Below are 16,003 nucleotides of genomic sequence, written 5' to 3' on the forward strand. Positions count from 1 at the left end.
TTGGAAGCCACTTAAAATAACTGAAAAACATTAAGGAAAACACCAAAATTTATAAAACTGATTAATCTTATTAAGAACCAATAAAACATTTAAAATTTTTTTACATGTTTGCATTTGTTTAACTTCCACAATGAAAAATTAGACTTTCAGAATAATCTATGACATTAAGAACAAACTGGAAGAAAAAGTCTGAAAATATTACTTTAAAGTGAATGTCAATAAGTTTTCTAAATATATTCAAGACTTTTAGTCTGGTTTCAGAGTCTGTGTTCCTCACTAATTAGCTAATTAGCTATACGAAAAATTAGACAAAGATCAGTAGACAAAATTTTATTAATATAGGAAAAAACCCCAATTGTGTGCTCTTAACAAGTCACAATCATTTAATTCTGTAGAATGGAAAATATGTGATTCTGCACCTCTGGCAAGCATACTCTTGCCTAGCAACAGAGTAAAAAAAATACATTATCAAACAACATTTAAAATAAGTCCAAGTAAACAGTACACATAATGTCAGCAGGCTGGCAGTAGATATGGGCATTTTAGAGAAATTATTTTATTTCATTTGTGCTTCTCTATTTTATAAAATGCTTATTACTACACAGAAGAACTTTCAAATGACTTTGTCATATAGTACATTGCATGATATATAAATATATAAACATTACTTAAGACTTAAACAGACATTTTCACTAAAGGATTCTCTTAGAGACAGTTACCGGAACATCAGACTTTTGCAAATGTCGTGCGATTTAATGAGGTGTTCAGCCAATAATGCGATAAACTTAACATTTGAAAGATGAGCAAGATAAACTGTGTTAAAGCTACAAACCATGCCTCTGAGATTTAACAGTTTTATACTACAACCATTGTTATAACAATAATAAGCTATTTCAAAAACCAAAGTGTTATTGGTCCCAAGGAAAATTGGCTACATAAAAGGAACTTAGATTGCTTTATGTAGATTATGAATCAATGCAAACTCATTACTAACTGTAAAAATAAAACCCCATAATTCATGTAAAAGACAGCCTGTTAATTCAACTAATACTTCAATGCTTTTAGGTTAGAAGGTTTCCAAGTCTTTGTAAACTATGAACATTTTACTTATGACCACAATCCCTTATTCAAAATTCTGAAGTTCAAAACTTTGAAAAACATTAAGTTTTTGCTAGTGTGGAACATTAAATCAGTCTGCTGCAGATATATTAATCTTTTGATTACAGGATGCCTCAGATCCAGCTGAGGGTGTTATAAACACACTCTACTACCTTTCTAAAATCCAGAAAATCACATGGCCCCAAGGATTTTGAAAATGAGACTGTGTATATACACACATTCCAAATTAAGCTGTTACCTGATATTCAGAATCCAGTCTAAACGAAGAGTCCCTTGAGTGATAGGTATCATTTAAACTACTTCCTCTGCTTCCAGACATCATCCTAGCACTTAAAGAGCTAGAGGGTTGAACAGAAATTCTTCTTGGAATCCTTGAAGGTTTAGACTCCATTCTTAATGTTTCCTGTGAAATGCAAATTTTGATTAATTGCCTTTTGGAAAACATGCAAACCTTTGATTCTTAATCCTCTCCTTAATGATCAGCTCAAATCAAGAATTAACCATGCAAATTAACCGAATGGTAAACTGTGAGATTATCATCACTCTCCTTCTACAGGCAGAGGTCTGAAGACCATCAAAGGTTCCCTATTGCCCATAAAATGAAGCAAACATGATAAAAGTGGTGATGAGAAACTGAGGTTTGTTGTTTCTAAAGCCTGAGCTCTTTTCCTTATTCAATTTCCTCTATATAAAATCCTAGGGACTTCCTTAGTGGTCCAGTTGGTAAGACTCCACGCTCCCAATGCAGGGGGCCCGCGTCTGATCCCTGCTCGGGGAAGTAGATCCCGCATGCATGCTGCAACTAAGACTCTGCATGCGGCAACTATGAAGTCCGAGTGTCACAACTAAGACCCGGCACAGCCTAAGTAAGTAAATAAATAAAGTAAATAAGTAAATAAAATCCTACACGAATCAGCCCTTGACTCTTGTTATTCCTATTATGAATGTTCGATACTCACAGCATTAGCTATACTGTAGTATCTGTACATTCCCTAACACAATATGCTCTCACAGGACTTTGTATGTGCCTGCAAAGTCTATATACATTCCCCATTCAATTCCTGGGCATAGTCTTAAAGCAAGATCAAGTGTTACTTCCACTTTTTACATACTTTTTTAAAGACATCATACTACACACTGTAATTTGTTTTCCTGTCTCCCCTTCTCAAAAGTGAGAATAATTTCTAAGTTTTCTTCACTAAACATTCCTCAACACATGCCAAGAGTCACCATTAGCTATGCCTTATTTTTTAACTCTCTCTGTAAGTGGATTCATACAACATGTACTCCTTTATGTCTGGCTTCATTTGCTCAACATTATATTTGTGAGACTAATTCTGCTGTTGCATGCAGTTGTAGTAAGTTCACTCTGATTAGTTTATGTAATATTCCACTGTATCAATACACACAATTTATTTGTCTATTCTACTGCGGATGGACACTGGACTGTTTCCAGTTTTAGGCTATTACAAGTAAGGCTGCTATAAAAACATTAATTTTATAAATTAAAGAAAAACTTTTAAAGTTTTCTGGGGAAAGGATTTACAATGAGGCCTCTGAACAACTGAGATACCACCAATCTTGAGAGTAAAAAGAGAAGGGCAAAAGAAAGTAACAGTAAAAAGAAATCACAATAATCTCTTCAACTCCTCCCAGTTACCCACTTTCAAGGTCAAAAATTATTCCCTTATTTTTCTGGTAGTGGATTGAAATTAAGGCAAGAAAAAAGTAATGTACTTCACTTGCCTAGATAGGTATATCTGCTGTATTAAAACCTTCAAATCTAAACATTTAAGTTAAAAATATCTAATTCACTCTCAACTCATTAACTTATCAACTAAGTTTTAGCATCATTCTACCTTAAAAGTTACTACAAAAGAATTTCCTTTTTCAATATCTGCCTCAAAAACAGGGTGTCAAGCAATGACAGAAAAGAGGATGAAGACGCAAAAACATCAACAAAACATATGGCCGATACTGCAGTAGGATACACAACAAACATGAAAAAGATATAACACAAGCCTACTATCAATTAAAATTATTTGACTAAGAGTATCTAGCTAATGAGAAACCAGAGTAAAAGCTACACTCTGGGACATGATTAAATCAAAGATAACTTATCAGAAAAGGTCTGTTTGAAGTCCCAGTTAAACATGACAAGGTTATCCTTATGCATCTGTTTTGGTCCCTCTTTCCAAAACCCCTATAAAATGACAGTCGATGAATCCAAAAGCTTTAACTATGAAAAGAATAGGAAAAGGGACCATAAAAGGCAAGAGATTTCAATGTTATATTTGGAAAATCCAAAAAAGTCGGAGGAGAGGTAGAGTAATTCAGCATAAAGGATAAAAAATACACCCTAGGTACTTTCTAGAAAGAGGTAGGAACTGGAAGCAAAGCAGTTGGCCTTAGCATCCTAGAAAGAATCAAGACCTGGAGATACAAGGTATCATAAAAAAGGGATGATGCATGGAGTTGCTGAATTAAAATCTGTACTTGGAGCAGTAAAACCCTCAATTCTCCCCCTTAGTACCATTCTTCCGAAAACAGGATATTTATTCTCTGGAGAATAAGGATCTCCCATGTAACCCTCCCCACCCCACCCCCCAGGAAATATACAACCATCTCTGCAAAGGTTAAGTATAAGGAATAAAAGAAAATCTATATATTCAATGTTGAGACCCAAAAACTCTTTCCTGGTGCTGTTTTTACAACGCTGTCAGAAAACCAAACAAAATACCTGAGATAAAATTTCTGGATACTGACATTTGGAATGCTTCCAATTACACAGCTAGCCTGCCATTTGACCATCCTACCCAAAGCAAAGTCCACTAGTCACTAAGAGTTTCTAATCAGCTTTTTTTAGTGCTTCCCTCTAATAGACAAACATCAAGGATCACTAGGTATCCAAGGAAAACCTCCCATAAGACTAAAGTAAATAACAAAAAAAGGAACTTAAGAGAAAATCTGGGGAAAGGAGCTAATTAATTACTATCCTCAAAGGGAGCAAAAGACATTCATTCATAAAATAAAAACAGGATGCTTGAGAAAGCAATCAGTATAATGAACAGCTTGTGGAAATTCAAAACGTTACACACTTAAAAAAGGAATGTGATACACTAAAATAAACCAACAGAAAGATTGGGACACCTCCCAGAAGTAGAAAATGTAACTCAAAAAACAGGAGAATTGTCCAGGGGAGTTATCGATTATTTGACGGTAAGTATGGTTACAGAAAGAGAGAAAAAAGAAAATAAGGTAGAGAAAATTATCAAAGAAATGAAAGAACTTTTCTAGAATTGAAGGACACAAATCTCCACATTGAAAGGGGTCAAGAGTACTGGGCAGATCAAAGAAAAAAGACCAACACTAAGTACCATTTATCATCTTGAAATTTCAGAACACCAAAAAGAAAGAGAAGATTCTATAATTTACAAGAATGGAAAAATGGGTCATATACAAAAGAAAAGTAATCAGAATGGCTTCTTAATTACAACTTTAAAAACTCTCAAGACAATAAAGCAATGCCTATAGTACTGAGAAAAAAATTTAGCATTGAACTCCTATCTAGCAACTAAGTGTGAGGTGGAGAAAAGAGTATTCAGACATGAGAGATTTTTAAAAACTATTTAAAAAACAAAACCATAGGAAGTTAGTTAAATGAAGAGCAGGTCCTAGGAAAACAGGAGTGTCAAGAATTAAAGAACCAGACACAGAACCCAGGAAACAGTTACAAAATTATGTGGAAAGCATAGGGAGCAACTGATCAAGACTGGAACAGGATCACAGAAAATGGAAGCAAATTCTCAGGAAAAAATAGCATCATACGTAAACTATTTTGGCTCGTGGCAGAGATGATAATACAATTGGGGAAAAAAATGCTGAGTACTTAGAACAAAAGGCAAATTTAATACATTAATTTTGTAACTTGGGAAAACAGAGCTATTGTTCAAGAAAGGAGATGCTGCAGTGTCTGGGTGAACTCTTTAATATTTATATAGTTAAGATAGTGTAAACATAAGATTACTGTATCAATCTTGCTACAAACATGCTGTGTGATTGAGGTGGGGAGGGGAAGTAAGGACAATGGTGAATAAAAAAGCACATATATAATACTAAAAAATCATGAACACATTATTTAGAAATATGAAGGTAAATCCTAAAACAGCTAAAAGGTGAGGATTGCTGCCTATGGAAAGCGGGACTGGGAATGAGGTAAAGGGTGAGGCAAAGGACTGCTGTTTTCCTTTTAAGCAGAGATGACCATATTTCCTGGTTTGCCCAGACCAGTCCCAGTTTATGGCCAGAAAAGTCCTAATTTGAGCTCATTATCCTGGGACAATTATTAATAGTACTTGAGCTGTCTCTTAAAAGTGGCCTGGTTTGAATGACAAAGCATACAGTCACCTAACATAAATCTTTACTTCCTTCAGCTTTTTATAAATTCTATATATACATCCATATAAAAATTTTTATTAAAAAGGTGAATTATGAATTGGACATTTAAAGAAGGCATACGTTAGTAGAAAGAATACTAATGGTTAAATACTGACATGCAACAGCCCATAAAAGATTTATAACAAGTAGCAAATTTGTTATTTTATCAAGAAGGCTCTACAAACACTAAACAAGGGACTGTATTTGTTGAGGATTTTAAAAGGGAAGATAAAATGTCTTTAAAAAGATACAGGTCTATAGATGGTTCTTTAATAACAGTGCTTCTTAATCATACCTCTCGTATTTTACTTTGATTATATTTATACCCAATTCTTACTGCAGAATAAAACTAACCTAGTAGGAAATCTCTCAAAACAAAGCTCTTGGGAGAAAGCAAAGAGGCAGGGTCCTCCGAGAGCTATAATTTATACTGCATGAAACTATTTTTGGCAACTCCTCTACATAAATTGATTGAATTTTGACAATGTAGGTGTTACCAGAAAACTTATGTAATCTGGTTGTATAAGCTGTAGGTCAAAGCACAAAAAATAGAATAAAATAAATAAAATTAATTAAAATAAGCAGTCCTTGAAAAACTTCTACCAGACCACTTACAAGGTACTACAAGGCATCTTTTCAAGTTCATTCATTTAAGAAATAGTTTTTTACATGCTTAGTATGTGCTAGGCACATTAATTAATACTAAACAAAGGGACAGGGAGAGGGGACGACACTGAACCTACTAAGATAATGACTATGAAGAAGCTGTAGTCTAGCAGAGAACAAACACAAATAACCATACAACTTAAACAGTTATAAGTGCTCTAAAGGAAAAGGTATAAGCCAGAAAAAAAGACTAGCAGGAAAAAAGTATCTGAAGCTCAATGCTTTTAACCAAGACTTAAAGAGTAAAAGCACAAAAAGTTCACATGTACAATCTTTCCTCAGTGGTCAATATAATAGCCTCTTACTTTCCTTTTGCCTCTATGTAGTTTCTTTAAATTTCTTTAAATTTGATTCTAGAGTTGGATAGTTGAACTGTCTTTCTAGTGATAAAAACTTATCACCAGGGCTTGGTTTATAGATGTGTGTCCACCTATGCTGACACATGGCACCCTGTGCTTGATTAAAAGCTCTACTGCTGACATCCTGAAATTATTAGTACTTTAACCTTTGAACTTGTATTTTTTAAGTGAAGTCAGATAGGATAGTGAAGCATGAGCTTGAGAAGAGCTATGTACCTGTCTGCTATGCCTTGCCACTCAATTTGCATACAGCCCTCATTGCTATGAAGCTTCCATTATTAACATGCTTAATTTTTACTCTCTTTGAGCCTCACTCAAGTCCTAGCATGATGGATCCACTGGACTTCTGTGCTCATGTTCCTTATCAACACATCTATGTCTGAGTAAGCTGAGGCACTGACAGCTCCAAGAGGTCATTCCATTTCCATTCTTCAGAACTCGCTTCAACTTCAAATGCAGAAAGAAGGTAGAGGGGACAACACTGAACCTACTAAGATAATGACTATGAAGAAGTTGTAGTCTAGTAGAGAACAAACACAACTAACCATACAACTTAAACAATTATAAGTGCTCTAAAGGAAAAGGTATAAGCCAGAAAAAAAGACTAGCAGGAAAAAAGTATCAAAGCCACAAAAATCTTATGATCAATATTTGAGATTTTTACTATATTGAACTTTTCAACTTGTGAAGATTCTCTGAAGCTGATATTTAACTGCTAGTTTACCCAACTAGTCTTAATATCACTGTTAAGTGTTCCCTTACCTTCAGGCATTTTAATAGTAATTGGCATGAGCAACAGGAGTGGAAAACAGATATTCATACCAACTCCAAAATTTATGTAGCCTTTCGTCTCATAAACCTGTGGCTTGTTACCTAGTAAAAAATTACTACATTTTTAATAGGTAATTTCATTCAGCTGGGCTTCCTAGGAAACCTCTGAAGAGTTTTTTAAAGCAAGTTCATGTTTTTGGTGGCCCATTAAACACTATAAATCTTAACTTAAACTTTCTTAGTCTAGGTAAAAAGCCTCAAAGAATTCTCTCATTACCTGACATGCAAAGTTCTGTGCCCAATGCTATCTGCAAGTTAACAAGATCTCATAGTCTCATGTCAAATGCAACTGAAAACCTATCACACTTATACTAAAACAGACAAATTTAAATTGAATTTTACAATGTTTTTCAGCAAGACTTTACTTGAATATGAGGCCTACTCTAAGTAAACCAACAAAGTTTGTCTCTAATAATACCACACTAGGCCTTGTCTAAAGAGAACTCATCATTAATCCACACATTTTCTTCGTTTCTATTTCACCCTACTAGTAACAGCACCACCCTCCAATCATACTTTCAACTGTTTTTCTACTACCTTAAAAGCAAAGTCTAAATTCTTTGCCCCAGTATCCAGAACTCTAACCTACCTTTTCCAGTTAACTTCCAACTACCACCTTAAAAAAAATCCTAGTTCCAGTTCACCCTGGTGGGGAGGAGGTAGCAGGAGTCTGCCTGCACGCTATACCCAGGAGACAGGGAGAAGGGCATAAATCTTGGGACAGCCCCACCTCTGAGGATCAGGCACACAGAGCCCACCTAAGACTGGAGAAGGATGCATAAAACATAGAACACCTCCTTTCACCATGAACTTTGCTCCAATAGGAAGGTGCAGCAGTTTACTGCTGAGGGAGTTACAACAGCTTTAGAGCCTTAGTGGTGCAGATGTGCAGGGCCTGCAGGAAGTTGAGGCTAGTGAAAGAATACTCAAAGAAATCCTCCAGTACTCCAGCCTCACACTAAGCACCATGCAGCAGCAATCCACTACTGCAATACTTTGAAAATATATAAAGCAATAATAAAGTTCAAACCCAGCTTAACTACAGACCAAACCAACTCAACCCACCACACTAACAGTGACAGAAGAGTATGTCCACATCCAGGCATCAAAATTATTGATCTCAGTCTCTACTATTCTTTTATTTCCAGTTTCCCATTCAATCAAAAATTAAGACACAAAAATACAAGGAAAAAAAAAAACAGTCCATCATCAAGAGATAAAAATCAACAGAACCAGATGAAGAGATGGCCCTAATGTTAGCAAACTGGGAAATCGATGTATTTACCAGTAGCCTAGGCAAACCTGAAAAACTAGGGAACTGGGAAATAGGCTAGAGGAAAACTATCCAGAATGAAGTTTGGAAAAACATAATGGTAAATACAAGAGAGGATTTAAGAGACACTGAGGAAAGAGTAAAAAAACTACTGTATATTTAATTAGAGTTACAGAAGGAAAGAACTAGAGCACAGAAAAAATTTGAAGAGAAATTGGCTGAAGTGATTTGATCACAGTCAAGAAGCCCCAAAAAAACCAACTAAAATAATTAGCAATTACACTAATTGCTAGATTACACATTCATACCAGACTGCTAAAAATCATTACACTTAAGAAAATTCTGAAAATGCTATGGGAGCATTGAATGGGGATCCAAAAGTTCCAACAAGATGAGAAAGATTTCAGATGAGGTGTCATCTGAGTTGACCTTTGAAGATTTAAAATAAAAAAAGAGGAGGAAACATAAAGATGCTAAAGCATGTTGAAGAACTAGAAAATAATGTGTTAGGGATGAAAGCGAAGGCGAGGAAAAGGAGACCACGAAGGACTCTCAAGGAAATAAATACATAAGGTAGATTATATCCGTATTGTAAAGGCAATCTTGTGTCCTTTGCTCGGAAGTTTGTACTTTAATAAGGCAACAATTCTGAAGCTTTTTACAAGCAGGTTGTGTATTACTTTTCTCCCTAAGGACCCCAGAAATTAAGTTCCTGACAGGCAATTAGAGCTTTCAAAGATGAAACAATCAGTGGTACAAAACTTCACTTTTGCCTAGCCTTAACAATAGATTTATATAGTTCCCTGAATTTCTTACAATTCTGAAAGTCAATAATTTTATTACCTTTGTGGAACCATGGGAAAGAAACCACTGCTATAGGCTTTAGTAGGCTCAGTATCTACTAAAAATTTTGAGGCAGCTAAAAACAAACCACTCACCCACGCCCCAAACTAAGGACAAGTTATTAGGAAGAGACACAGTGGCTTCAAACAAATTAGTGAGAGCCAAAATATGGATAGAAGGTAGATTCAGAACATCCCAAGTAGAAAGGAATGTAATGGGGGTGGGGGGGGGATTGGATTATTCAGCATACTGATGAAAAACATTTTTCTCTTTATTTATTTGCAGCGAGTTGGGAGTGGAGGACAAAGAAGCACACCAAGATGAGTTGGTTTTAAAAAACAGGTAGCCTGAAGTACCCAAAAGAGGTCTAGAAGCATGCTAGAAATAGTTCTGAAAACCCAGGAGCGCAATCTGGACTAACTGATTTTCAATCACTTACACTGATTTTACTTTTTCCCATACACATATGCTACCTCCTTGCCTTCTGCTTGAACTGTAACTTGTATCTCATCACTCTTGGTAGCCCCGCCCCCCCACTGAATGTCTAATTAGTAGAAGTTAGGGCACTATGAAAAAGTAAACTGAAAAACTTCAGGCAGTATAGGAAAACACTTGGAACAAAGGAATTCTACACATTACTTAAGAGTAAAGTTTTTTCTGAGCACCGCCACAAGTTGTCTACCAAATAGGACCTGAATTTTTGTTTTCTACCAAATTTGGAAAGCTGTTAATTCCTAAGAGAAATAGCAGAGCAACGCTCAAAGGTTTTTCGATGATTCTGCTTATAAAGGGATCTCTCAAATAACATGTATCCTCTCAGATCCTCTCATGTGATCCTCTACAAATCACTGTGTCCCCTTCCTACAAGAACAGTCTTGTTCAGGATCTGTCAACAGTCACATAGTAGTCATAAACCAAATGACCAGACAAACAAAAAGGCTCCAGCCCCATTCATACTAACAAACAGTACAACCTACACCTAAGACTTTCCCTTTATTTTAAAACTATTCATTAACAAAGGTTCTTTTTCCAAAACAGGAAACAGGATAGGCAAGATAAATTAAGCACTGCCCAATTTTTAGCATATGAGCCAACTTCTAACTTTTGTAAAAACATAATATTTGAGAATGCTAGCTTTTAAGTCTGTCCCATACTTGGTGTGACTCTAGCCTTAATCTAATGCTTAATTTCTTCACCTAGAAAATGGGAATAATAATAGTACCAACTTTACAGGTATATCATGAGCTTTGCTGGCACACAGTATATAATCTTCAAATACCAGCTATTATTAAGCAATACCATCAGATGTTAAAAGATTTTCATACAAACAGCTTAGTAGGCATTATTTTGGCCTTTTCATTATTTGAAATTTGTCTTTAATACACAGTGAAAAGACTTTTTAAAGACATTCAGATTTATGTACAGGAGAATACTTGCTGCTGAGTAAAGAAAACGTACATACCTTACATAAGTATATGCATACGAAATTGGGGAAAAAATAGCCATTATTCACATTTTACTGTACATCTGGGTGGGTTTTGTTTTCTTAACTTAGTTTTCCAAAACTTCTTTAATGTATTTGACCTAACTTCGATAATTAAGGGAAAGTTACTGGCAGAAGAAAAGATTTTTTTTTTATCTTACAATAAAATCTATAAAGAACTCCTAAAAACAATTCCCTTTATAAATTGTAGTACTGCTAGTTTATACCCCTTAGTATCTGTATACCACAAAGGAAGTAGTAAATACTAAGCAACAGAGTACTATTCTATTCTGGTAAATAATAAATGGAAAATAAGGTCAAAATCACTTTGCAAAGTGGAGTTTAGATTACCTGAGTACGCTTAAAAAAAATTTTTTTTTTTACTATGAAAAAATTTCAAACTTACACAAAAGTGGAGACAATAATAAGCCTCCAGAAGCCAAACAACATTCTTCAACAATTATCAACATTTGACTACTTCACCCTCCTCTATTTTAAAGCAAATCCCAGTGATGACATCCTTAAGAATGTCTGTTCTTAAAATATTCTAAGCAACCTGTGGTAATTACAAAGTATGGCTACAAATCCCTCCCAGCTGAATACCCACACCCTTTGGCATTGTCCTCTTGCTGGTCTGCCCGGGAGGAGGTGGAATCTATTTCCCCACCCCCTGAGTGTGGGCCACCTTGTGAGACTTACTTTGACTAAGAATACACTATGACATTATATGATTTCCAAGGCTGTAAGAAGTCTTATAGCTTCCACTTTCACTCTCCTGGAATGCTGTCTTGGGACCCCCATGTCATAGAAGACCACACTAAGCAAAGCCTCCATGTTTAACCAACACCAAGTGCCAGAAATGTGAGTGATGCCATCTTGGACGTGCCAGCCTGAGAAATCCTTCAGCTGAATAACTGATACATGAGTGAACCCAGGGGAAACCAGAAGAGAACTACCCAACAGGCACAGAGAACTGTAAAAACACTGTAAACAGCAGTTTTAATCCACAGGGTTTTGAGGTGCTGCGTTACGTAGCAATAGAGTAAAGCTTTGCAACTTATTCCTACAATTATCATTATGCATCCGGTCTTATGAAAAATCTGATTCGATTTCAGGGTCTAACTTAGACTTCGTCTTTAATATCCAGGGGAGTTACAGTTACTGAATTACCAAAAGCACAACATTACTATACAATAAATTCATGGCATTAAGACCACAGTTATCATAGAAAATACCAATGTATTTCAATAGCCAATAATCTTCCAGAAATATAAAACACAGTTACAATTCCTTTATTTACCTCTATTTGGTATATCCTTTTGTTTAAAAAATCTGCTTCTGGGAAAAAAATTTTTTTTTCTTAATGGGAAATCCTAGTGTTTTATTGATCCTAGTGAACATGGAGACATGAAAACTAAAGGTAGTCACATAAGGAAAGCACTTCTAAAGCACAGAACTTGTGGGGTCTTTAAAAAAATGCCTTGATTTTCAGCTGACAAATATTTAACACATAAAGATACAGCCAGGTCTTAAAAAATACTATCAATAACTAGAAAAAAGTTCAACATCTCCATGAGAAAATAGGACTATGATGTTAAGTCTACGTTAGAATACTTTGAAATAATCTGTCCTCCTTTGAAATGTATTTAATCTGTGTCAAGTTTCAATCTTCATTCCATAACTGGAAACCATTTTAGAGTTATTCTGAAAGTGGGAAACACGTTACACTGAAGTGCAATGATCATAATGAAGAGATGAAAACTAACTTTTAAGGTTCAAAATATGCCTTATTAAAGTTATTGACAAAAGTGGGTATATGACAGTAGGTAATTTTAAAACCAGGTGTTCAGCTTATCTAGTCTAACCAGTAGAGCCAGAGAAATACATTTGAGAACAAGAAAAACCAGTTTTCACCACATGAGTTTGGACCAGAGAAGAAAAGTTAAAAATTAAGATCATGAAAAGTAAAACGCAGCCAACTCTCAAATTATAATTTTATCCTGCTCCCCATTTCTGTGTTCATCTTATGATTAGCAAGTGTATTAAAAATCGAATTTCTGCAAAATAATAATTGTGAGAAGATAAATTATTTCACTATAATTCTGCTTTAGTGAATTCAAGTAGATCTTAGTAAGAACTCAAAATCTTTACTCAGTTTTAAACTGTAATTACACTAATGTGATCAGTTGTTGATTAAGTTATTTAACAGCTAAAGCGTTCATTAGTTAAGTTTAATTTGTTGGTTAAAAATGAGGTTTGATACAACCTTGTGCATTTCACTTATGCATTCCCCACTGCTTTACTACTAGCACTTAATTATCTGTAGTAACAGAAGGATGTATCAGCATAGATAATTTAAAATCATTTTTTATTTGGCTTAGGGACACAACAGCTCTTTATTCCCAACAGCATAGAGCACCAACTTTCAAAAACAGTACTGAAGGTCTTTCATGTCATGCTCTAACCCTCCATTCAATTGTTTCAGCTACGGGGAACAAACTGTATATTCCTAAAACAAACCATGATACCATGACTTTCAGTTTCCTTATCAAACTCCTAATCATCCTTCACATCTCAGTTCAAGCAATACTTCCTGTAAAAATTTTCCCCAAGATCAAACACCTCTTCTCTGTGCTCCCACAATACTACCATATATCAATACTTACACTAAGATAATAGCAGTTGCTGTTTATACATTAGTCTGATGATTAAATTGTGAGTTGTGGAAGGTAGAAGCTGTGTCAACCTCCTTCTTGTAATGTGAAGCCCTAATCTAGTAGCTAAAATACAACAAGTAACAAACTTTCAAAAATTTTTACATTATTTGATAGTTTTACACGATTACAATTATTTTCCTAAAATTAAGTGGGCAACCCTTGAACATATACCAGATGAACAGCTGTGTGAAATGGATATGTAGCTGGTTAAAAACTGGGGCCATAGATGTCTTTCTATGTTCAAGCTGATTATCTGACACCTTCACATAGAACATATGTGCATGTCTATATAGGGGCATCTTTGTGCTTTACCTGGGAAATTAAGCTCTCTTACCAATGTGACAGAAACAGAAATTGCCTGTACTTAAATAAGCAGGAATTTTAAACCATTCTTATTCATGACATTTGACCCAGCACGCAACTTCGGAAAAAAACTCAGGACTATGCTTACCAACCATGCTGATATCTGTGGTATAATTTAGGGCAAAAGAAGAGCTGTAAAATGTTCTTATCTAAAAACATTTGTAGTATAGAACTTATATAAGTGTATATTATTGTGTGTGTTGAGAAGCAGTCAGTACTCTGTGAGGGACATATTACAGGGAGAGTAAAATTTGAAGAATGCATGAATATAAACAACTGGACTTAGTATCATTTCCAACTGCTTACATTCATCCAAAGTTCATTCTGCAAGTATTATGTCCCCCAGCGTGCTGACTGCTACACACTACTTCATCTAATTTAATCCTCATTTCAACTCTAGGAAGAGGTTAAATAATTATGGCGAAATCAAGACTCAAACCCAGAGCGGCCTCTAATGCCTCCTACGCCACTGCTGTTTCACAAAATGCTGTAGAGCTGTAAATCAAATACTGACCCCATTTCTGAAACACAATTTTATCTCACGGAAAAGAAAAAATCTAGTTACAGTGTGTGTCTGCCTTTTTAACAACAGTATACCGTTTGATTTTAAATCAAAAATTCATCTTTAGCCTTATCTCTTAGTCCTAGGCAGAAACGAACAGATGAGAGAAAGAAAAGGGGAAATTTTAAAATTATTTTATTAAAGAAAAAACAAAACCTAAAACATCCTACAAAACCGAAAAAAATTCAATTTCACTTGGCACCTTTGCTCTTAATAGCGCCAAACGACAACGGTCGTGATCAATGTACTACCAAGAGGGAGATGTTCCCCAAATATTTACATCTGTTCGTAGGAAAAAAGAATTGTAGTATTTTTGCTGTGTGTACACATTCATCTTCTCTACGCAGTTTCAACAAAATGAGTGAGTACTGTATTCAACTACTAGTGCCTTCCATATTTCACTTCTTACGCCAACAGGTCCGTTTTTATACATACCACCACCTAGTTCAATCTGAATAACATACAACTTACCACAATACAAAAGGAATCCCAAAGTATCACGATACTCAAGATCTGGGACGATCAATGAGCAAACCTTTATCCCATCTAAGGGGCTGGCAAAGTCCCTTCAATTCGAACCTGGGTTGGCAGAGCCCTAAGCCTCCCTGTCTTCAACACCTCGCTCATTAAATACCTCACTCGTGACACTCCCGGCCCGCCCCGGAGGACCGTCCTCATCCCCGTCGAGGAGGAGGTAGCCAAAGGCCAAAACAGGGCTCAAGCCCCTTGCCCTCGCCCGCCGCACGTCCACAAGGAAGACGCACAGCCTGCCCCCTCCACCCGTCACAAACTCCAACACGGGACGAAAGGCCGCCGGCAGAGGATCCGCGGCCCCGGATCAAGCTCCTCCGCCCCGATTCTGAGAAGAAGGAGGCGGCCTCGGCGTCCCCAGGCTAGCACTTCGTTTCCTCCCCTCCCCCACCCGCGGCCTTTACAACCCCCTCCCCGAGAGGGAGAAGCCCGAGCTCCGCAGCTTATTACCCCTGCTCCAGAGCTGGCACTGAACAGGGCCCGTCCCGCTTCCAGCGATCACACCGCCGCCTTCCTCCTCGGAGTTCGAGGCCTCTAACAGAGGCAGAAAAGTCGGCCCCGAATCACAATGGCGTCCACCCGACTCCCGGATCCGGCGCAGAACCAGCCACCACCGTTAAATGCCCCTCCCTTCTCCTTCCTCCACTTCGCGGCCTCCCCCGACCTCTCGCGAGAGTGGTGGAGCTGAGCGGATCCGAGAGCTGCGGGCGGGCTCGACGTACCCCACCGCGGGGTGGTGCTCTGACTGCGACAACCGTTGAAGGGCTGCCTCCGGGGAGGCAGCGAGGCGCCACCGGTAAGCGGCTGCGGCTGGTCGGC

General features: G+C 36.7%; 1 protein-coding gene across 3 annotated transcripts in view; it reads right to left on the reverse strand.

The window, feature by feature from the left end:
* The window catches only part of MARCHF7 (membrane associated ring-CH-type finger 7), a 48,672-nt gene extending 32,884 nt beyond the window's left edge, over positions 1–15,788 (reverse strand). For all 3 annotated transcript variants that reach the window (XR_003001959.1, XM_024735910.1, XM_024735908.1), the window contains exons 1-2: positions 15,635–15,788; positions 1,358–1,522 (exon numbers count right to left, since the gene is read on the reverse strand). Coding sequence is in view for 2 of the 3 variants with exons in the window: in XM_024735910.1 (XP_024591678.1) it covers positions 1,358–1,510 (153 nt within the window). In the remaining variant the exon portion in view is untranslated. The remainder of the gene's footprint in view (positions 1–1,357; positions 1,523–15,634) is intronic.
* Between the last annotated feature and the right edge of the window lie 215 nt (positions 15,789–16,003).

This window comes from Neophocaena asiaeorientalis, unplaced genomic scaffold (genome assembly GCF_003031525.2).
Source record: "Neophocaena asiaeorientalis asiaeorientalis breed wild unplaced genomic scaffold, Neophocaena_asiaeorientalis_V1.1 scaffold72, whole genome shotgun sequence".
In the NCBI taxonomy this organism is placed as follows: domain Eukaryota; kingdom Metazoa; phylum Chordata; class Mammalia; order Artiodactyla; family Phocoenidae; genus Neophocaena; species Neophocaena asiaeorientalis.